Source organism: Haliotis asinina, chromosome 10 (genome assembly GCF_037392515.1).
Source record: "Haliotis asinina isolate JCU_RB_2024 chromosome 10, JCU_Hal_asi_v2, whole genome shotgun sequence".
NCBI classification, from domain to species: domain Eukaryota; kingdom Metazoa; phylum Mollusca; class Gastropoda; order Lepetellida; family Haliotidae; genus Haliotis; species Haliotis asinina.
In genome coordinates this window covers 16,295,132-16,320,716 of record NC_090289.1, presented here as the reverse complement: position 1 = coordinate 16,320,716, position 25,585 = coordinate 16,295,132, and the positions used below count along the sequence as shown (strand labels likewise).

At 39.1% G+C, this 25,585-nt stretch overlaps 1 protein-coding gene across 3 annotated transcripts in view; it reads left to right on the top strand.

The window, feature by feature from the left end:
• The first annotated feature begins 646 nt into the window (after nt 1-646).
• The window catches only part of LOC137298894 (innexin unc-9-like), a 32,788-nt gene continuing 7,849 nt past the window's right edge, over nt 647-25,585 (top strand). The window contains exon 1 of one of the 3 annotated variants that reach the window (XM_067831257.1): nt 647-695. Coding sequence is in view for 2 of the 3 variants with exons in the window: in XM_067831256.1 (XP_067687357.1) it covers nt 676-695 (20 nt within the window). In the remaining variant the exon portion in view is untranslated. Of the gene's footprint in view, nt 696-18,616; nt 18,680-25,585 lie in introns of those variants that run through there. The other 2 variants (XM_067831256.1, XM_067831258.1) reach the window with 2 other exon arrangements.

Below are 25,585 nucleotides of genomic sequence, written 5' to 3'. Positions count from 1 at the left end.
CTCGCTTTCAATGGCCATCATCAGCTTCCGCATTGAGGTCGCCAATTTCTTCCACGACCTGCAAAGCCTTTTGAAATAGGATGTTCCTCGGGGATGCCAACTACGCGCGTCAGAATTTGCACGGGTTTGGCACACCAGAACTTGAAGCTGTGAATATAACGGATTGATTAAGACAATTTTCAAATAACCAACAACATATGCTAACCTCGAATGAACATCAAACAAGCTGCCAAGAACATTTCTGATTTGGAAGGAAGAAAGAGATTTCACAAGTTGACCTCCTCGTCATAGTGCCTCCATTCTAGGCCAGGTTTGCCTGAAGACCCCTCTCCCGCCTTCGTTCTTGGACCGGGAGCCTTGGTCGATAAGTGTTACTCGCCCGTACGAGGCATACACGGCACAGGGGCTGTTTGCAGTATCGAACGGCTGCCTTATCGACGTTTGAGGAAAGCATTGTACACGCCAGTCTTCGTCGACCACCAAGATCTTGGCAAGCAGCGTCATTCCAATATGTCGGCGACGAGTCGTCTGCGTCGCCCATACACATCTTTCAGTTTGTTTCCCGCCAGTTTTTGTGAGCGTGCTTTGTGGCGGGGATTGTTTGGAAGACCTGGTAGTATACACTGTTGAGGTACCTACTGGGTATGTTATGGAATCAGCACGCTACAGGACACTATGATGCATTCACTGACGAGGTAAGAACAGGTACCGCGAGTATAATCACGAAATGATTTAGTGAGGAAACTAGTATTTGAGACGCCATGCATGTAACCAAATCCAAACATGATTTCCTGGTATTGGTTCCCGATCACGCCATCAAAGATCAGGGTATCCTGTGACTCAAGTGTATTACGATCGTGTTGGTATTTCGCTTACGCATTTGTAGTTAAATGTTTATCGAAGTCTGAACCGTGATGGTGTAACTGTTCTGAATTTGTGGCTAGCCTCAGATCTGCCTTGTCGTGCTTTCAAGGGATTTCATTCAAGTCATTCTCTTTTCTTCTTGACCATCGTTGCATCTTTGTACAAATCAAGGCCTCATGTTGGGGATCTCAGGCCGTTTTGATACATAGTTAATGGCTGTAGTTTTCTAATTTATACAGTGCTTTATGTTGTGAAAATTGTAGTTCGTTTCGTTTCGTTTTTATTATTTTTTTCTGATAATTAATGAGTTTGAAATCGATTGTTCAGCGACATCGCTTTGGTTTTGAGAAGCTGAATCTAAAAATCGTATCAAATTACGTTATTATTTGCATAATTAGCCAAGCGCTTAAAGGATCGTTTATTATCTATTTAATCTGTTGAATTTTCAAGTAGCATTAAGCGGGGATGCCAAGTAAGAAAAGGGATCATCTTTTAAGGTTATCTTGATCTGCGTGATATCTTCTATGTCAATCAAACACCCAAATGAAAGTTTCATGTTTACAAATCTAGTCCGCGTGCGTTTTGCGTTATTTCCTCGCTGCAAGAGAAGGAGGGCAAGTGCACAAATCAAAAACACATGGTTTTCACGTGAAAGATAATTCCTAGGGTGCTTTGGAAGAACTAACGCGAGCAAGCTGCACTTGTCTTATTCACAACAGGTTGGGAAACCCATGATATTACTTGCTATAGCATATAGTGTGTGTGAAGCATAGTGATGAAATTAAATATGATGTTGATTACCTCTTGAGTAATGCTTCACAAAAATGCAACTACAATTTGTGGGTAATAAATATGCATACTGTAACACATTAAAATTTTACATTTTCCGTTGATATAATGTTTCTACAATGAAAAATATAGGAATATTATTTCATAAAGAGTAACTGGATAATGCGAGGCATTTTATCATACAGACACAGAAAAACATGTTCACAGGAAATGGTGTCGCCATGACAACGAGGATTGGTCCTAACGTGTTTCGCACGCGTGACAGTTTTACCCAATTTGATTTATCTGCAAAGGCTTTTTTAGTAAGCGAGGATTTTTTTTCTGGACAAAAAAATCAATAAGGACAAATACGCATGAAAGTGTGACGAGTGTGATTGTAGTAGTGCACGCTTGTTCAGTGTCAATGGCAGACCAGGGTCTCAGTAGTGTACACATGCGTGTTAAGACACGATTAGCTCTGTTACAAGGCAATGCCAATGGTTACGCAAAGACATACGTTACACGCTCGGGCGGGGCCTTGGTGACGTAACGTCATCATCCTAGGGACTGCTTAAAGCTCGGTTCGCCTTTATGATTAATGAAATATCTATAACTAGCTGTCAGTGTCTACCATTGAAACGATTGAATGACAGCTTTCTACAATATCTCGTATTATGGCATCTTCGTGGAAATGAAATCTTATTTATTAACGGTTGCCATGGGAACCTAAGTTAAGGTTTATCACTTTTATCAATTTTATTCGCCCATAGCTACATCGCAATAAGTGTTTTTGAAATTATATTCCTAGGCGAAAAATTGATTGCAGTTTGAGCATTACGGATGGGTTCATTTGCAGTTTTTGTTTTATATATATATATATATAATAAAGTTTCCGTTTGACTTTTATATCCTCTCGAAAATGGATTATCAGACTCGGAGTCTTCATCGATTACTTGTCTAGTGACGACGTCCTCATCATAACAGTCACTTTAGTCACCAAGTTATTTACAAGCCCTTCCACGTTCGGAGAAATAGAGAGAAAAGTTTAATACTATCCCAGTGAAGTAAACATTTATTAAACATATATAATGGTCATATGCTGTACAAAAAAAGAAACGCAAGTTTCGAAAAAAATGAAATCTGATTGAAGTAAGCGTTCGTGTTTTTCTATTGAAAAACTTGACAAAAGTTGAGTTGCATTTCTTTTTCAGTTCAGTATATTTTGCTTCTACATTACTACGGCTCCTTACTTTTTACCTTCAGTATATGTACGCATGGGCATCAATATCCCCAGCTCTTCATATCCGTATATTTGTACCTCTGAGACCGTCATGTTTTAAATATGCACGTCAGTTGATTAAAGCATGCCATCCAACTAAATAATTCAGAGGACTTACAAACTGTGCAAATATGTCATGCTCTCGGAGGACCCCGCCATACGACGGCTCGGCCTGTTGATGTTTAACAGTATGTGTTGAAATTGGTTACCATGATTCAGTATCATCTGGCGGGTTTATACACGTTACGTAGTCATCAACTATTTATGCTGGCATAGCGACTGTGACACACACCGTTTGTTTGGACATTACTCCAGTAATAGCAGTCTGTCTACGTACATGTGCATCTCAACATGTTATTACGAAGGCGCGTTTGGTGTTGGTTCTAGCACGAACTGATAAGGCCCGTCACGCAGCAACTGTGAGTCCATTCGTATATATCGAACTGTCTGAGCGTATTTCAGCATTGTCAGGAGCCATGGGTAGTCCAGCTGTCTAAGATTATATCAGAGTTGCTTCCCTTGGACAAGAAAGAGATCTCTGATCGTTGGTTTGAACCTGGTTCGCCCTGTTTCTTTTCAACCATTTTGACACTTTTCTAGGGTGTTACCAAAGAGACATTCGCCTGCGACCTTCATCACTTCGGCTTTGAAACCACGTTATTACAAAAGATTGTTGATAGGGGCATAAAACTCAATCGACTCTCTCACTCAGCACTGAACCCCTATTTGAATATGGTTGTTGTGTGTGTATCTAATTCTTACTGTCAGATTTCTACATCTCTTCTCCGAACTATCAACTGTGTAAAGAGATTTATGGAATATTAAAACTATAAATTGTCAGTGGTTTGAATTTATAATAAAATGGATTTTTATCTGGAATGAGGATAAACATTGGTTCTTACACCTGATCATACCTATAACACATTGCGCTTATTCAGTCTCTTTTTGTAAGATTAAAACGTCAAATATAAACTACATTCTCTTAAAATATAATCGTTCATGCAAATACATTTTGAGAAAAGATTCCTAATCAAGTTGTCTTCGTTTAATATCTTGATATTCAGATTAGTTCAGAAGCCATTTATCGATTTTGTTGTGTCGTCAAGAGAAATTATCTGCATTGCAGAGACAAGTATGTCACTTGCCGAATGTACAGTTGACACCGATACTACCAATGTTCATAGCAGAATCGAATTAAAAATGTTTCTTAAATCATGTAAAGCGACAGGAATGTTTTAATGTATGTTTTTTTACGTCACTGATGTTTTATGTATTTTGAAATATGTTGTATTAAGTGACGTACAACGGCGAGGTATTGGTTAGAATGGTTCGTGTGGTGTAGATGTTTAAACTGATCTCTTGTTATCAAGCTCGAACCGTATAGTTAGATTTTGTACTGGCTGTACACGTCCTACAGTACTAGTTCAACAGTATATTACTATTACAGTGCTTGTACACTTCCAGATTCCTCTTTTGTAGTACGCGAACAGAATACAGAATGATATGTTGTATGCGTCATGTATGTATTCATGTATGTATTCACTAGGTGTGCAGTGTAGGAGGAGGTTTACAGCTTGTTAACAGTTGATATTGAGGTCTACCTCACTTTTAAGTTGAAATGCTGTTGCCGTGATCATAGACATGGCCTTTGTTGCAATATTTCCACGTGATAGGTTGGACTGTTGTTGCAGAATGTCTGCAGTCTAGGCTGAACGTTTGCTGCAACATTTGCACATGCTAGGTTGGACTGTTGTTGCAGAGTGTATATGGTCTAGGCTGGACCCTTGTTGCAATATTTGCAAGTCCTAGGTTGAACCGAAGTATTGGTTTCTCGGTTTAGGTTTGTCTGAACGTACCAGTATTTGTACAGTATGGTGCATTGTTTCGGGGCTTTTCAGCATTAATTAACGCCAAGACGTCCTGCTGTCCAAATAACCATGGCTAGATCGTTGCAGTGTTTGCATGTGCAGACTGGCAGTCTGGCGTGGGCCGGCTGTTATTACAGTATTTGCATACCCTAGGTTACGATTTACATTGTTTGGACACGTACAGATTAGACTCTTGTTACAGTATTTGTACGATCTAGGTTACATTTTATACTGTTTCGACACGTGTCTGTTACGCTGTTACAGTACCGTGCCCGACCAAATTGAATGTCACTGAAGTGCCGTTGACTCTGCTTCTCTGCAACACTAACATATGAGTGCCCGATGTTGATGATCACATTACAACTTGCATTTCGCAACCTGTGCTAGAAATAGACACATCCATCGATTACCCATTGTCTTGTCTGACCATTAAAGCTCAACACGGACATTTTAGGATCAACAAAGCGTATTGAGACGCTATATATATATATATATATATATATATATATATATATATATATATATATATATATATATATATATATATATAAAGCAAGGTGGACGCATTCCCTGTTACAGCGTTCTTCAATGATCGATGGTATTGTGTCCTTCATTACCTATGAACGTGATTATTTAGATACTGATACGTGTGACTCAGAGGTACGCGTCATGCGAACACGTGAAAGAAATATCATATACAATAAACGTTTCAATAGCATTTCCATTCTTCGTGCAGTTCGGTAATGTGCTGATAACGAGGGTGCCAACTGCGCGAGCCTCCTTCCGGTCCGGCCCTTCAAGTCTGGCAAACACAATGAGTTAAAATCAGGGTATACGTCACAATCAATTAGCTCACAGATGATATCGTTCAAAGAGGTTATTACGGTTGTTAATCATTGTGGGCATGTCAGGAGCTTGCAAATAATGTATAGATAGTGTTTCAAATTGATTGATGTACTCTTTTTGTTAGTGTCAAACAAAGAAAACTGGCGGGTTTTTTTTAGAAATGGAGGCACATATAGGTGCATGGAAATGACGTTTTTCTTTCGAACTGATGGTTTACCTTAAAATTCAACTGCCAACAAAAGACATAGCCGTGCTTGTGTGTTCACCAAAGTGGTACCAGTGCGTCTGAAATGTGGTTCCGTGTAACACTGCTATTGCTGTAACATTGCTAAAGGCGGCGTAAAACCATACTCACTCACTCTGAACTGTAGGGTTCTCCTCCCACATCCGACACGCTGAGAACAAATAAAACAAGAGTGAGTGACTTAGTTTAGTCTTACTCTGCACTCAGCAATATTCCCGATATATGGCGGCGGTCTGTAAATGATTAAGTCTGGACCAGACAGTCCAGTGATCAACAGAATGAGCATCAATCTGCGCAACTGGGAACTTATGTCAAGCAAGTAAGCGGCCTCACCAACCGTTAGTCGCCTCTTACGACAAGCATCGTCACTCTTTATGGCCTATTTTACCCCGGGACCTTCACGGGGCAAATAAAAGAAGACTCATCTATCACCAGTGTGCACAGTTCTTAGTCCATGAGCAAGGACACTTAAGAACACACAATGTAATAGTGCCAATGTGTTCTCACTTAGGTATCAATAATTTTATCAAAATGTGTAAATATCAACGTCCAAAAGACAACGCTAATATGACCCACGTGTTTTCTGGGTGGATCTTCCAAAAGATGTAGATGCTGTTCCTCAACAAATATCATTTATTTTTGAGGAGTTCTAAGTCAGATCAATCAGTTTACTCAGTCAACATTGGATTTTCTTAGCATTGCAGTATTCAGCCTTTAATTGATTACAGTCACAAATAGCACTCCATCGCCTACACATCCAGCTATCGTTTATACGCAGGCGGCACTGTTACAATAAGGATGACATACCTCTATTTCACAACCGGCTATGCCAATCGGATGTTGATAGTTCATTTGTTGCTAGGCGACCACATCCTTCCTGCCAATCACAGACATTAAGGACTTCACCTCTCTAATCAAACACACACAGGCAAGGGCATGTTTGAAATTCAAAAAGTTGATGTTTGAGGTGATTATTGATTATCAAAATTAAACGTTTCATATATATGAGGGATAGTTTTCAATGCCTTTAAAGTAGCCTGTTTGGCATATTGATATTGCACCTGACAACTGCCATCCTTGGTACCATTTCGGTGATTAAATTCTCCTCCACCTCGACAGGTTGGTAATTTACCTGTCATTATACGTAATTTAGATTAAGAAGGGCAGTTACAAATGTAACTATTAAGACTCTAAATGGTACAATGTTTCAGAAGCAGTCTAAAAGCCATTTCGTTTAAGCGTTTATGTAAAGAATATTTTCTATACAATCCTGGAGAGACTCCAATCAAAACTCCATAAATCAACAAGCTTTTTCTTGTCGTATTCCCGGAATAAAACGACGCACATCGACTTAATTAGTGTGCTATAATGGAAACTGCATCGGTTTGTAATGACGGGATCGAAAATCTATTGATCCAGTCTGTTCAATTTTTGATAAACATGCCAAGGTTTTCGATGGTTCTTTTAACACTGTAAAGATCGCCTATCGCTTACGAGTAACGATTGATAAAAATCAGGCAATTCATAACGAAAAACTGTCATTTTTTATAAATTGGTCCTATTTATGACGAAGTAACAATGGACTGTGTTGACACGGAATTTCTCAGCTATATGCATCTCCCACCAGGCTAGGAATGGGGTTTCGTCGCAGACGATGAAAATTGATATCAAACGATGAATTGAACACTCTTGAAACTTTACACTGAGAATAACCTTTAAATGCTGCAGTGCTTAATTTTGAAACGTTCATGTATTTCATATACATCTGAAAGTTAATCAATTACGTGATAAATTACATCGTTCCAGGTCCGTGAAAGAAGCTTTAGTTTTTACTTTATACTGACGTACTTGGAAGGCTTTCAGATTGCACTGTTTGATGTGTACCTCAAGGGACACAGGCTCAAATGTATACCTCGACCATGGATATTTTGAAGTTAAATTAGTTATTACTGAAGTAGCCGCGGTGTTTTAGAAGATGAAAAGTTCCATTTTCTATTAAAAACGGCTTCGGGATTTAAATCCGTTGCTAGGAAACGACCACATACTCAAGCACCGATTAAATCAGTTGGTTGTCGTGTTTAGGATCTGTATATCGGGAGTATTGGAGCATTTTTCCGACGATTATTTCTGAAGACCAAACCATTTTCCCCTTAATCTAATCCATATTGCCGATGATAATGAAACATTCCCCTTAATCTAAGCCATACTGCCGATGATAATGAAACAAACATAGCGCCATTCTGGAGAAAATCTACCTAAAAACGTAATGCGGTTAGTTGTAGATCAAATATGCAGTTTGAACTGTTGTATCACTGTCAGAGGTTCTTCAAATATTCCAAAAAATGTTACAACGTGTTTGAAGCATTTACCCGAGCAATTCATATCACTAACATTTAACAGTGCATAGTTTATATTAAACAAGAAAACAACGTGTCTTGAAAATGTCCTCGACCCATGTTAATCAGGGTTACGTTCGAGAGACACGATAATCCCTGCTGGCTTCCAGTTTGTGTAAAATGTACGATAGAGGTGTAAAAGACCATGATTCTGAAGGTGGAATCAACGATAAGGACCAATCCTTCCGATACTCTTTGATTTGAAGATTCTGAGTACAGGCCAGGAGCTCGGACTTGAAATATCTTGTCCGAAGTAAGATTTAATTAACCTATCTACCACATCTAGGAATCGAACGTCGCGTACCGTCGACACAAGATTAATAATAGGTCCCTCGACTCGGGTAAGTGATCGACGCTGTCTGAAATTGCTGTAAGAAAGATTGTGGCGGTTGTTTTTCACAAAGGTTATCTACATTCAATCAGATTTAAACGACCCTAGATAATGTAAGTATTGGGACAACAAAACACTTTATGGTTTTTTTTTCTTTTTAAGTGATGTATAGGTGGCAGGCGCGTGTCGATTGCGGTGCAGATTAAACAGGTTCCTGGTATAATGTTTTATTAGATACATCGTTTTTGCCAATGCTCACAGTATATATAGCATTCTGGTTCAGGCATTAAGGCATATATTTTTAATTCCAGTAGAAAAAACAATTTACCGTTCTTAAAGATATATGAAACCTACCCACTGATATTTTTTAGTAAGCCGCGACAATAAAGGTATCATTTGGGAGTATTAAGGATATTGAAGTTTAAACAAGGGTATTATATATGGTAGAACATAGGAAAAGAGCAGTGTACGTCTTTGATAAACGATATGTTAGGTTGTATTAATTGAATCGAAAAGACATTTGATCAAGCGACGACTGGAAAACAAGTTCAAGTTGTGTCCACCTCGGTTGTACATATACCGGTATTTAACACGAGTAAGATTATCCTGTTAAAATATAATCCTAAAAAAATGAAGATTCATTCTCTTTTGAATATGCTACAATAGACAGATTTACCAGTCATATCAACCAAGTATAGTTGAATCTGTTATTCTTACGTACTCTTCACATTAGATGATTTTATATTTCACTGGCTGATGATGTTAACATATATTTACATCTTATTTAAACTAATTCAAAATATTTCTGAAATAATTTATTCACGATTCCTCAGTATTTCAACAATAATCGGTTTTTAAAGGTCTAAATCCATTTCGTTAGAGTGGTTTAAAAATATTTTCCGTACATTATTAAGGAACTACAATCAAAACTTTACAAATGACCAAGCATTGTCTTGTCGTGCTCCCAGAAGTGGGGAATATACAAATATGCTTAGTGACACCGATTCCTAAGCTTTATTTACATGTGATGTAATCCATCGTCTTTACTGTGAAATGAATATTGATTCCAAGAATACATAGTTACATCGGGTTTAATTCAGTGGTACGCAGCACTTGATATCTCGAGTGACCGCCTCATACCAAAACACGCTTAAAATATGGTACTTGTTGGTCCCTGCCTGGCCCTCGACATTAATATGAGTACAACAACAACTGGTCGGCTCGGAGTCTGTATAATGAGTGGGTATTCATGCTTAACTGCAGCATGGTATCTCAGTGAGCTGGCACTATAAAACCGGCTTAAGTCTGGGCTAGTACAAGTAGCCATACTTACACACGCGTCGTCATGTGAGCGAAATATTCTCAACTGCGACGTTGACTTCATTTCATCTCACCTATTGGCGACACTTTAGATTTATAACGTACAATGTACTAATGTCATATTTCGTGATATTCTAACAGTCCAGTTAATTATCATCATCAGTATGCATTACTGCCAGATAAGCATGATTTCGGTATAAGTGAACCTGTATTGATATTACTTAAACTAGTGCGCTCTTATATTGGTAAATAATAAGAGGAGAATGTTCATAGTAAATCTTGTCTTTAAGATATTACATACGACCACCACAAGCCTTGCCGTTTGAATGACTAAAGAAGGTCATTTTTTATGTATCTATAGTTATGTCAAAGATGGAGTTTTTTGGGCTGTTCCCAGTCCTCATTAGAAGCGCTCCTGCGTCATGTGGACTTTGATGTAAAGTATTGTGTGGAGTTCCTGTGAAGGAATTATAAGCGAAGAGGTCGGAAGAATCGACTTAGGTCGGAGATGGAGGTCTATAAATTTTTTAACAATTTCCAACCCCCACTGTCAAATAATCGATGTCATTAGAGATGATTGAATTATTTTTTCATGAGTGTTTGTTTCGGTAAGGAATTTCTGGTTTATACGTTTGGTCGAAACTCGCGATCTGGATGATGGGGCACGTTACTTGCATTATTAATACTGATAATCGAAGGATTTTATTGATATTTTGAAGTTTTCTATGCTGTGCAAACGAGGAATAGAATCACGTCGCCACGCGCACGTGCTAAAATGTGCAGTACTTAGGAACGTGAAGCCATTTGACATTTAACATTTTGTACAAATGTATCTTAAAACATGCTGAATTACTGCACATATCGATTTACACTGACTACAGCACACACTAGTCACGGTCACCATGTTCAACATCTTTAGATAAAGAGGTTTTAATTATATTTAACGTTATGATCGATTTAATATTCAAAGAGGCAAACACTGAGTCATACTTTTGCATTTTAGGTGCATTTTTCAATATCGAAAATGCGTGATATTCCACCAAATCACGGAGTATTTACTTTTCCCTTCCACACTTACAAAACAGAATACTCAAATTTTCAAAAAAAATAAATTGTATATTTAATTTCATGGCAAAAGATTTCCGTATGTTTCGCTTATAATCTGATCGTAGTGTGTGCCGTTTTCGTGTGTTGAAAACCTGTATTATTGACTAAAAGTGCGAAAACTGTGGTCGCTGGTGTGATGTCAAAGGTGGTCACGTCATGCTCATTCCTGCTAAAATTCATAATTTCCGTTTGTTCTTCCCGCTGTTCGGATATACAAGGTAAGACTCACTCATGCATCTAAGTCATTGAATTTTCCAATATGGCGGCGATGGATAATTCACCATTCGCGCCACCTAGCGGTTATCTCAGGATAACAAGTTCCTGTTTAGGGTAGGTCTAATTGATAGCCCTTATAGTTCGACCAAGATGGGAGATCCGTGATTTTTGTGGTCGCGGCTGCTCCATGGCGTCTTGAGGGAGGGGTAAGGGATCAATTTCCATCCTGACATCGCCAGGCGCCTCTGGTACAATAACGAATATAGACCCACCGCCACCAATGGAATAATCACACAGTCAGAAATTAACGTTGATCGATAGGAAAACATCCCTGTAGGTGATTATACGAGGAAACACAGGGAGGGATGAGAAGGCTAACCCTTGCTGTACCCCAATCGGCCTTGATGTCCATTTCATTGTGGAGAGACTGTAGATGACTATTTTTTGTAATATATCCATAAGTGACTGGGAAATGATTACTTGGTCTCCATTTCGTGGGTGCATTGTAGGCGGTACTACCACAGATGGACTGTGATAACACGTATTAACAGTGTAGAAAGTATTACGGATCTCAGATATGGATGGAGATATTTAAAATGATTCATTAACGATTTAAGCTGGGTGAGGGTTGGGATTTGTGTTTCCACTCCCCCACGATTAGCATTGTGGCATTAAGATTATAGATTTTGACAATACAACCATTATCATAGAGATGGCTTAATGCCTTATGTCCTTGATATGAATCATATTTCTCTGACGTCTCGAATTAGCCTTTTAGATACAACTGAAATGTTCCGGAAACATTTATCTTGCGTGGACATCATGTCACATATACACAGTTATTAGCTTTGTCAAAAATATGTGACATTTTCCGACAGTATTTTGATACATAACTGTCAACCCACACGGCAGACGCGTATGCAATAGATGACTTCAGCGACGGTTCCTTTTGCTCGTACAAAGGGAGGAAGTGTCGTTGCTATGGCAACGCGGCAGTGGGTGAAGGTTGGCGATTTAATTAACTACTATCACATATTACAAGAGTTAAGCCTCCATTCATATGATGACCTCAAATAGCAAATGGTCAGCGCATAGGTAAAACTTGTTACATGGGCAGATGTGGTGATTATTGATGAAATTAGGATATCCTTTCTTTACAACAGTTCTCTCCCTTTGCAAGAATCTTTTACTGTAGAGGACCATTTGGAGTTTTCAAACAGTGTTATTCAAGCTGTATTAACTTGTCTGCTCATAATCAACTCTCTGTCTTTACCGTTTCCACAGCAACCGTTGACGTCACATCATCCATTATAAATCGATACTGCGGGCTTTGTACCTTTGTAACACAGGTGGATGTGTGTCATCAGGTGTTTGAAATATTTTGTGGATAATATGTTTTCACTAGCCGCTATCAGCCTTAAGAGAAATGGAAATCAAAATTAGTGGCATGCAGGAAACTGCATTTTAAGGTGCATGGTTACACCACAAATATTTTTTTTCAGTCGTATATAATAAAATTGTTTTAAATATATTTTGTTAGTAACAGGCCTGCACGTGCGCACTTGAAAATTAATATGTTTGTTGAAGTCAGCTTTCATAGACTTAGGGTGGGGTGGGAGGTTTAATTTTAAGAAAAGATTTATTTTAACTGATTAACGACTATAATTTCATAAACATGCAAGTAACAAGGTCGTGTTCATACTGTCAACGGCATTACTCCCACGTTGAATCCATCTCATATTCTCAACGGCCATGCTACGATATGAAAATCACCACCCTCTAGTCTCTAGCGACCTAGGTAATTAATCTCATGTGGACATGATATATTGGAATGTCTCAGGAGGTTGTTTATATCACCATGACAATAATCTGCACGAAACTTTCGCCAATGAAAATGAAACATGTAGATATATATTTCGTCATAGCATTCACCATCTTCAGACCTAAGGGCAAATGGAACTTGGACTTTGAGTTGTAAGGTTTCAGCAAGATGCTATGTGGTGGTACGTACATATGTGTTTAACATGTGGTTTGGAAGTTCAATTTTAAATGTCATCGTTTCTGTTGTTATCAGTGTTTCAGCGGTAAAATCTCCTTGTATTCTTTATGCATTTTGCTTCCAATATTTATCTACAGACTCAGGTTTTACCCGACTGGTTGACCCATATTGATTTCGGACATGAATTCGGCTTCGAAATGCATCTATTTCCGAGGCCACATTGTCATGAAAGAGATTAGCCGATTGTCATTTGTGAAGTGATGCTTGTCATGTAGTTCTGTGAAAACCCAGGAAGCAAACGTGAAGTAATTTCCTTAAACGAAAGAGGGATAATGCTTGATTATAAACATTCCTTAAACGGTGGGAGTGGGGTGTGTGTTGGTGTGTGTGTGTGTTCAGGTACCTAAAGTATGTCAAGAGCAACACCTCCTTAAACAACATCCGCGATGAAGGAAACGGTGTAACGTCTAATACCTCACATTATCAGAGGAAGCGACTGTAAAATCTCTCAAAGTCACGGTGTTCCATCTGGTATATAAGAAGATCAATATGTTCACTAGTTGGTGAGGTTTTCGCTTTTAATTCTCGGTAAACGTACATTAGGCCGTGCTAGTTTACTGACTGATACATGTTTGTGATATGCTTTACTAGTAGGTGTACTAAACAGAGGGATCGACATGGAATTAACTCTTTGTGTTGCAAATAGGCAGGCATGTCGGTTCTACACATCAGTGCTAATCATTGAGAGAGATGTAAATTAGAATACCAATAACTATCTATCTATGTCTACATACAACCCGTATGATTTTTTTTCATTTAGGACGAAGGACCGAGTTCGATTCTCAGGCGTATATATGTTAACCATGAATTTGTTCTTCCTTTACGATGTCTGTGGACTGGGGCTAAAGGCGGATTAGAATCTAGCACGCGCGCAACGCACACGCACACACACACACACACACACACACACAAACAAACACACACACACACTCAAACACACAAACAAACACATACACACGTAAGTGAAGAGTGACATACGCAACCTGACATGTTCAGGTGATATATCTGGCTTGATTCCCCACATGGGTACAATGTGTGAAGCCCATTTCTGGTGCCCCTGCTGTGATATTACTAGAATATTGCTAAAAGCGAGGTAGAACTAAACTTCCTCACTCCCACACTCACCCACATGATATTGTGTTGCATCTCCTCACAACGCCCAAGTTGGTGATCTCAGTTGGCTGTATATACATTTGTTGCTAATTTAGACATAACATTAAGTCTTTCGAAAATTAATAATAAATGCATAATTGCTCATTTCCTTTTACCATGCATAGTACATGTTACATAATGAATAGACTATTAGTAATCAATTGTTGCTTTGTCCATCATCATCCCTTGGTCTCAGAGAACGAATAGATGTATAGGGTCCCTGTCTGCCATTTACACCTAAACCACCCTTGTGGATAAACCCTCTTCCCACGGGGATGTGTTTATGCATGTTGCTAGATATTATTGTCTCATTTGAAATTGACAAGTAATTTACAACCCGATGGGAGTGAAGGCAGTCTTACGAAGGATATTTGTGATAAATTCTGGCGATCTCATATGTACGGGTCCTTTCTCGGCTGTGTGCTATTCTAATGCTATTGAAAGGCTCCTGGGCGGTATTAGCTGATGTACGTATTCCCATTAATTATTGAAATGTTATTGAGAATTATCAGTTTCTTCCATGTTGATTCGTATTCCACTGTTAAGTATCAGTAATTGACTTACCCATTCTCAGTACATTAACACTTGCCGGGATGACAGGTGGTGCATGCACGTCTGACAGAGGTGGGTATGAAAATTAACATCACGAGATTCGTCATGGTGTTTAATTTGTATGTTTGCGGTGGGAACAAAGCTCTAGAAAGAGCACCTTAACACCATTGTGGATCGACCGCCTGTTGTTGATCACGGCCAATAGCCAGCGGCTGAATCTCGTCCACATCCGTTTTTGTGCACTGCATATAGTGCTTAATAGTGAGTGAGTATGGCTTTACGGCGTTTTTAGCAATATTCCAGCAAAATCACGACTGGGGACACCAGAAATGATGTTAGCACAGTGTACTCATGTGATGAATCGAACCCGGGTCCTCGGCGAGACGAGCAAACGCTTTAACCACTAAGCTACCCATTTCTCCATGTTTATTGAAAACTACACTCACGTGAGGTAGACATGTTGTAAATAGGCGATGTAAGTGTTTGATATTATGCAATTCTCTTATTGTTAAGTGTCATATAGACATTTGTAAACAAGACAACGATACCTCTCGTGATGTATGTCTATCATTCTTGTCCCGTATTGTGGTGGGCATGTGTAGTATGTGCATTGATCCCACATTCTGCTCTGAGTAGCTGTTGTTTTTGTCTGCTCTAAGTATCTGACGTCGGAGTAATATTTAGGACACAGCTGATGTCCTAGTAGACTGTAGCACAGATGATGTCCTAGTCTACCTAACACAGCTGATATCATAGTCTGCTCAAGGTGCTTGATCTCTTTGTCGACTGTACCACAGCTGATGTCACAGTCTACAGTAACACATCTCATGCTTTAGTCTGATTTAGGTGACTGATCTTCAAGTTTGTCGTGGGTATTTGGCGTCCTAGTTTACTTTGAGTAGTTGATGTCCTAGTCGACTATAACACAGCTGATGTCTTAGTCTGCTCTAGGTAGTTGATGTCCTAGTCTACTGTAACATAACTAATACCCTAGACTGTTCTAGGTAACTGATGTCCTAATCTACTGTAACACAGCTGGTGTCCTAGTCTGCTAAAGTCTCTGATGGCCTAGTCTACTTTAAGTATCTGATGTCACACTCTTAAGTGACCTCTGTCCTGGTTCTGCTTTAAATCACACCTGACCTAGTCTGCTTTAAACGACAGCTGCCCTAGTCTGCAGAAAGTGGCATCTGCCCTGGTCTGCTCAAAGTAGCTGTTGTGCAAGCTTCCTTTAGGTGGCTACTGTACAAGGTTGGCGATAGATAAAGTTATACCAGGGCATTCTTCCTTGCTGCTGTTAGTGGTGTTCTTGTATCAGCAGAGCTGAAATCAAAGTTACCGTTGTGTTCATCTGCTCTATATTGCTATCAACCATCTAGATGTTTAACTTACAAAACAGCGTCATAAAACTGTTAGCAAATAACTAACCGTGAAAAAACGTTTCAAAAATATTTATCAGAACAGTGATAAAGTATGAGAGAAAATGGACCTGGTGACCCCAAACAGTCCTATAGATTGCTTTTCCTGACTCATGTTTCCCTAGATTGATGTGACAATGGTTACACACGTTCTTAAGCCAACAGATAGAGACCTGTCATTTAGCCCATCCCAGGAGTCTAGTCATTAACACACCACACGCTCCCGTTTCCGATTCCGCATTGTCTATGGCCATCAAACCCTTTGACAATTATAGTCTTTTAAGAGACGATACCTGCACGGCTCTGTCCCGTTGTTGATCACATGGTAGTGGGTCGGGATCCAAACATCATCACCAGTTGATATGTATAGCCTATTGGTCAGAAGGTGTCTCCAAACTGACAAATTGTCTCTGGCGGATTTTTGGTCCCATCAAATTGACACACCACGACATGAACAGAATATTCCTCGACATAGTGGTGTTATTATTTATTTTTCTTCTTTGTGTAAACGATTACACGAATGATTGATTGGTTAATTGTGTTTTAAACCGGGAAATGTCAGTGATGATAAACATGATTGGAAGTGTGATTTATAAACACATGATCAGAAGTTTTTTCAGACTGATATGACTGGATGGTAGCCATTTCACTTTTCTATCTACAGTGGACAAAATAAATTAGGGATGTTGGTATTCACATATAATCCCTGTCTATTTTTGTCCAGCATATTGTTAAAATTAATGTGGAAAGCAGGCATTTTATCTGGTTGATTTTCAATTAATATAAGTTGCAACCGAATAGTTTCATCGAGAAATGTTAGCAATAAATCATGTCATGTAATTGCGTATTTCCAAATGGTTAAGGACAAAGGAGATTGTGCTACCTACATTGTTTGTAAATTGCTCATAAATACAAAGCGTTTTCAGTTTGCTAATGTATGGATTATTTCATCCCTCTGTTTCTAACCTAAACCTTTTCATTTCCTAATTGCGTTGGTTGTATATCAAGTACCATCACTGACAAGCTTCAAATATTATCTTATCATCAACTGTTCCTTTAAATCATTCCAGAACGACTCACTTAGCTTAACAGTGTTGCCCCGGTTATTGTAAACTAAATGCGTATTGTCAATACCGGGAGATTAATTGCCAAAACACTAGTTCTTAGAACTAGGGATTCGTCACGTCCCAGCCTAGTCACACAAAGATTAGAGTTTTCATGTATTGATTTCAATAAAACAGTGTACACAGCTTCTCTAGAGACGCTAATGTAATGTTTATTGGAGCGTATCGATAAATGATAACACCAGAAAAGACAAGTGGAAAAAGAAAGATGAATTGACTGATATGAAAACCCAGCCCTGTACTTTCTGCCAATACAGGGTATTAACGAGATGGATTTTCTCCATTAAGAGGAATTAACGATTACATTCGAAGACAGCACGATGCGCTGAAATAATCGATAGACAATACGCAAAATTATAACCCATATGACACATTATGTATATGTATTTGAAATATTGTTATCAAACATATGTCAGAACGGTGATCAATCTACGCGACTCGTTTGCAGTTGATTGTACTGTTATCCCAACGAAGGATGTCTGGCGTCGTTTCTAATTCAAGTAAGGCACCATCTGTTGGGTAATATCAGTCATCACTTTAAACAGTATTTGTCAATACCAACGACATGGTTCCTAAGACATTTACGGGACGATGACATCTATAAAGCATTTTGATCACTTTGAAATCAAACAAATGATAATAAGTTGTCAGTAATCAGCATCGATAAACCTAAGGGCAAACAGGAGAACTGGGCATGTAAATACAAGTTTGATAAATTATACCAACAGTTCAATCAACAGTCTCCAATCCCATGGGACGTATACCATTGCTGGGACCGACTACTCCAACCGTCAAATCGATCTAATTATCTGTTTGTTAAGAGCGCTATAATGAATACCATTTGATTGAGTCCATCTCTCGCAAGACCCATATTGCAGTTGTTACAAACCCCCACCTTCTGGCGAATGTTCCACGGGAACATAGTAGTCACACCTTCCAAGCGGCTTGCTCAACGCTGGCCGTGGACTACCTCGATCCGATCATTCACATGCGCCTGAGTGTTTGGCCTTCGCTACCACAATTCCTCTACCAGCAGGCGGAACTGGAACCCTTTCGTAGGAAGACATAGCGTGGCTTGTTATGGAGGTTGGTGCGGTTATTATGGACACTGACCCGGATTCTTAACGATGTATATGTAGGTATTAGTGTATTGTATGTGTCTGTTGTCTTAGTGTGGCTACCGAATTTCTGAAAACGCCAACAGTGTGACGTGTTCGTTGCAAAATCAGTATGACTGTTGGTATTGATCGAACGAATGGACTGTTAGAGGGAGCGAGTGAATGATTCGACTGAGACCGACTGATCCACTTGGTCTTATGTCGCTCCATCTTTAACGAGCTTCTTCTGGGCTCATTTGCTAAAGATTTCCATACGCCCTAAGCTGTGTATACAAGACGGTTGTGTCATCGGAGAAGTGTGAAGGTCTCATTTAGAAGAAAATTGTGATGTCTTATTTTCATGTTCTTGAACTTTTCACTTGTACGACATGTGTGTGTAGAGATGCTGGAATCTGGTTTGAGTCATCTATTTTTTATTACGCTTAACCCACCCCCTGCCGAACATTTGATTCCTTGACTTGGAAATAATCGAAAATTGGCAAGTAGTCCAGGTAATTTGGAGCTATTGATCTCTGCTGCCATACTCCACACCTGTCAGGGGACAGCCTAGACTGCTTGTCTGGTAGGAGCCGAGGCGTCAGCCTGTAGTCGCTCACCGTGGATTTCTATTTCGATAATACACGAAGGTGACAATATGTATCGTGGCATAACACTTTCAGTGGACCAGGCAATTTGTGGGGGTCCATCTCGCAACGATCAGAACCCCGGGCTATGAATTCTTGGAAGATGTTCAGCCAGCGCTTGTGTCGCGAAGCGATGGAGCTATTGACTGATGTGGTGTTTTAACGGGAGTGTTTTGTAGAACGAGATCATAATTCGGACAGAAGCTGTTCGTGTACTATACTGACAGTTTTTGATGCTATGGACACTGGGAAGTGTAAAGCACTGTGTTGCGAGGGTTTATTGTACAGTAGGCGATTTTCTACTTTTACAAAGCGCGTGGCTTCAGTTTGTTCTCATCCGGTTTCTCTTGAGGTCTTTTTGCTGACAATTTGGGGAAAACCGATAACGCTGATGACTGCAGACCAAATCTCTTGCCAAGCAACATATCATCATTCCCCGTTCATCTCACGCCAGACCCAGACGCTAAGCGTAAAGGCTCTTACACTTATCTCAGGCCTGAATTAAACAACGAGTGGGATCGAGAAGTGGTGCGTTTCCAATTGTCAGCGTTGTTTCTTCAACATTTGTTCTTGTAGAGGCTGAAGTGAGGTTCTAAAGGACAAACGTCTCCACTCTTCTCCACGTCAGCTAGATAAGGTGCGCTGGTATCCGGGCCCAGTTATTGCCATGGACACAAAACCCTTCGCGATTGCTTTGTTTTAGGATCAAAGTGTTATAGCTTCTATAAAATCGATATTTAGGTGTGACATACCCAGGGCAGTCCCCGATATAGTATGGTGGCTTTCACGGATATGGCATGGACTGCAGTATTATTTGACAGTATTGTGAATGCTAGCATTAGCCGATGCCCACAGGGCTTCCTACTGTCTCCTCATTGACTGTTTTTGAGGCCGTGGCTTGTCCAGTCATTCATGCCCAGATGATGTAACTGTGTGTGGTTGTTTTTAATTCCAAGTGTTTAGATCTCCAACATAATTTCTCATAGGTCTTGGTGTCCTACAAATTAAGCCAAAGTGGAGGCAATAATCAACGGCGGCATAGTCCTGCAGGAGCTCAACTCTAATTCGGAACTTTCCTTCTATAAAGACGGAAAAATAGCTGTCCCGGAGATGAATCACAGCCGCCATTCTCACCATGCTCGAAAAGCAAATCACACGAGATCTCACGCAAACAAGCATATGCATGCGAACCACCGCCATTTCCACCATAGCCATTTGCACGGCGGTGGATCGCACCACGGTGGGGAATTGGAACTTACTGGGTCGGCGCTGGCAGGAGAAGGGTAGGAAGCACGGGAGATTTTCTTCGAACCAGTTTATAGTTTCATTCATATGTTGCGTGATAATATCAAATGTCTGATTTCGAGAAATAATCATTAGTGGTTTATTATTGATGCACGTGGAGTTTTCATTTCATGTCTTCGGTATATTTTTGTTGGGGTATATCATTTGATATTGTGTTTGAATTATGTGTGTTTTATGGAGTTCGTTTTGACAAGATTATGTATGTTTGATCAAATTTACTCTGATCACGAACACGTGGTAATATCACTTTAGAGACCCAATCATAAAACGTTTTCCGGTAAATGATCAGGGTTTATTTATCTCTACCATTTCCAATTACGCTTTACCCTTATACTTTCAAGTTTCATCATCACTTCGCAATGTCTACTTAAGGATTTGATGACTCCAAAAAGCATGTTCTGTTACATATTTACTTTCCTATGATTGTGTGACATGTACCTCTAGTGAACAGTTATTATTGTCTTAACAAAACTAGCTATGGCATTGCAAAAATACATTTCGTATATACTACATTTCACACGGATATTATTTTACAACACAACCAGTGAATACCGACATGCCAATAACACGTGTTTCAAACAAAATAAAGGGGTGATAACTCACACTATACTACCGATAGTCGCTTTTATGTAGAACCTGGCGTAACACTTTGGTACAAAAGAATTCTTCCATGATGTCCATCAAAATGTGGCTTAAATATTGTTTTGCTGGGGAGAAGAATCTTTCATGTTCTGCAGGCCAGCTTCTGGTCCATTCTGTCTTACTTCTGTCTTTAAAATGTATCAGCCCTTTCATAAATCCATAGTCACTGTTTCATGTTCAGGCAGTCACACACACAGAAATTTGGCGAAGTTCCACAGCCACACGCTGAATGCATTCTCACGTCATCTTGCTGATTCTGATGGTAATACTGTAATTTGCTCTCTGGATCAATACTTTTTGCTATCATTTTCTGATTACCTGTTATTTTAACGAAAGGCAACGCCCACAACTCACAACGCCCTTGTTGCAGAAAGTCAATACACAACGTTTTTTATCGTATTTCCATGGTTAAGCACACTTTGCAATTGCAGATTCTGTTGATATTGGCGGTGTGGTAAACAAGTCGTTCTGAAGTATAGGTGAACCTCTGTTCCTACTGAAAAAGTGCGGCTACTACTTGCCGTCTCCGCGTTATATTACAAGAATAATAATGTTCTCCTGACACAGTTTTCAGTAGTAGTCGGTATGTCGTATGTAATGATCGTGAGTACACAGTGTGTACAAACTGCTGGCCTTGTGTAAATCCATTTCATAGAAATTCAGTATTAATTCAGATGATATTATCTGCAATCGGTTGCGTCTTTAAACACCCAAAAAAGAGTAATGTTTATTGACCCAGAAAGAAAACAAAAAATACTTATCAGTATTTCATGTTTGTGAAGTAACCTTGAAAGATACACTGAACATTTATCGCGGAATAGCAACACCATCAATGTTTGATTCCCATTGTCTGCGATACCTAGTATCGGAAGGGCATCTGCCTACGTATACATGGTTAACTAAAAGCTTCTGGCTGACCTTATGTGGGTTGCTATTTACCGGGTATACATGCAAATTGTGTTGACTTTCCCGACATATTCGATCAAGTCCTATCTGATATTTACTCAAACTAACCAGTGTGGTGTCTGTCTATTGTAGAAGCACGATTTGACAAAACTGTATTAATACCATAGGTGGGATGGCGTCAACAATAGTCATAGGACAAAGCCAAAGCACTGGGCAATTATTTCATAGGATATAGAATAGATGGTAGTGAATAGCATATTCACAAATGTATATGGTATATATGACGAGAATTCGGGGATATATATGGCATTGGATATATTTGCTTCGATCATAGACAGTGATTCAAGAAAGTTGCCTGACTTGATAAGCTGGCGTTTTGCTAAATTGGAGTAATAAGATTCTTTTAGTTGTATGAATAAGTAATGAACTTTAATGCTACCATTGACGTAAAAAAGCACAAGTTCAACGCCATAAATGTATTGTTAAGTCTGGTTTGGTAAGACAGAGTTACACATGCAAATGTCTTGTTTTCTGAATGACACAGCCAGTTCGATTTCTACATACACAAGGATGGCCATTAAGTTTTAAACACACACTACTCTCTGTGTTAGTTTCACTCCTTATGGTAATGGAATATCTTCACCTTGCAATATCCTAGAAAATCGACTTCAATCGACTTGTCTTGTTCAGGAATGTCTCATGACGCGCATCTACTTGCATTCGAAATGTGGACGGCTAATCATCCTCACGTTTGCTGGCCGGTTAATGGAACTTCAGATTACAGCTGAATATAAACTATAGCATACGGCATCAGACGCAAAGTCAGAAATAAAGTGTTCAAAAGACATCCACAAGTTTGCTTCAAATCGCTAAATCCACCATTTTAATGCAATTTCTCTTTGCTATTTACCTTTTCTTCAAAATCTGTCTGTGAATACAAATACTGAATCAAGAGAATAAATTACCAGATCCTCGCCAAGGGCAAGTAATACAGAATGCACGGCCCTTATCGAGAAAACGTGTCATCACATTTGCACCCTGTTGTAGAGTTGCGCAATGGTTAGTATGCCCACAATTGGTTTTCGTGTCATGGCATGCCAAAAACTAATGAAGGTTGGGACTATACTAAGGAAATCAGAGTCACTTCATGCAAGCCATCGATTTCTCGTGTCTCTTCAACAAATGCCACATCAGGCCGTCCTTGCAACGCTAATTACTGACAGTGGTTACATCACTAAGATCCAACGCGCAACAGCACGTATGGCAAAGGTCATTATTCAAATTCCAGCTACAGCTGTTCCTATTCGGTTAAATAACCATGTCCAAAAATTAACCCTCTTCATCAATGCAGCTGTAAATGAGAGTTGCTATTTTCATCATACTGCTGCGTTTTATGACATCATCAATGCAGCTGTAAATGAGAGTTGCTATTTTCATCATACTGCTGCGTTTTATGACATCTGCAATCGTTCGGCTTTGCTTCGTGAGTGTTCCGGCAGCAGAAAACATATCTTTTAAATTCTACTTGATCTAATTGAAGCATTAATTCCTTTTGAAGGAGATGATGAGATTTTGAAGATGTAGGTGATCTGTATTGATATCTCTCTTTTCTAGTTGGTTTAGGGTTTGCTGAAATTAAATGAAAATATGTAGGTCATAGGCTGAAATTAAAAGGTCATTGATGCCAAAATGGCTTTGACATTGGGTTCATGTTAAGCACTCATAGTTTCTGTGTGACTCTCTTTGTGCAACTGCTGTGCTCCACTATTTGTTAAAAATCGTGAAAGTACCATACATGAAACGCGCGCATTCCTGACTTTTGAAACTCACCAGATTGTTCGCCGGTCACTGCGTGCAAGGTTACATCCTGAGAGCTTATGTTTCTATGGGTTTTGATGATATATTTAGTACTGATCTTTAGAAGTTCCTACCTCGTGCTGGTATTCGACGCAACATTGGCATATTGAAGGTCACTCCGTACCTTTATTACTTTCTGGAAATTGAAGACATCATCAGTTTTAAAGGTACATAGATATTACTTTGTTTACAAAATACCGGATAAACAAATAACTGAGATAAGAAAAGCATTATTGTTTTCGTCAGAAACGATGTCCCTTCAGTTAACGAGCAAGTCTAGTAAATGTGCTAGCACCATACTGTCTGTCAGGTGTAATGTCACAGGGAATGAGCAGATGTCCTGTCTGAAACGTGGAAGAATAGGCATGTAAGGTCTACCTGTGCATAGCCCAGTACATGTCTGTTTATTGACAGATATTGCGCCGCAAACAAGGTGACGTCAGGTTCTCCTGTAGGGAAGGTGCATGTTACTGGGAACAGTGGATTAGTATCCAGTGTAAATGTCACAAGTTCCCGTGCCCGAGTCGAATTAAGCATTGTCGTTGTTTCACCGCAAAGTAAGAGCCCATATTATGCTTCCACAATTAGCTTTTGTTTCTGGTGAACTACATATCGACTCTCAGTAAATTGTTTCTATGCTTTATATATTTGTTTTGATGTCATAATTGCAAGTTCCTTTCATCGTTGTTCTGTTTGTTTTTATCATCCAGAAGTTGTTCTGTCTACATCACATCGCTTCTTTGTTCATTTGCGAACAGAAACAACTGTAAAAATTTTCCATTTATGACTCTTTCCTGTGAAATATTTCATCATAACAAATCTGTTCTCTTTTTCACAAAGTTTCGTCATCAACAGATAAAAGTCATAGAGGCCGGAGGTTGAATTTCTTGTTATCTCAGATCAAGGCTTGCTTTGAAATTACTTACGAATACCTCAGTTCTATGTATTTGTTCCTCTAATGTTAGCTGACATTTCCCAAGGCTTAGAGCAGGTATCGATTAGTTTGGATCGGCCTCTCCTGGTCGATACAAACGTTTATTTCAAATCAGATCTGTTGATAATTAAAACGCAGTTGTTACGCAAAATACTTTGAAATGTTGCATTAGGTAGCCCAGTTTCTGAACAACGTATCATCGTCAGCCGTGGAAAGCAAAGGTTTCTGATTTGTGATTCGATAAATGCTGAACCATTAAAGGTAAATGTCGAAATTGATCGGGAAATCGGTTAATATTTTCCTATTTTATAGAAAGCAGGTAATGATAAATGTGATATTTACATAACACAATGTAATTCGAAAATCATAAGGGCAAATCTGGTTTTACTTTCAGTGTACTTTAACGTCTAGCAATATATTAATACTAGTATTTGATTTAGTTTATATGCATGGCGTCTCAAATCATATTCAGCTATTATAGGTATAAAGTTGTCTTTGTGTCTTTATAGTGCCGTTCATAAGCAAAGTAACTTTCAGGAAGAGAATATATTTGAATGCTCACAAACATTTCCTTCTCCTGACGCATGTTTGGAGATAAGAAAAATGTATAAATGTATACTTACCTTTGTATAACTCAGTTGAATGTTTGATACAGG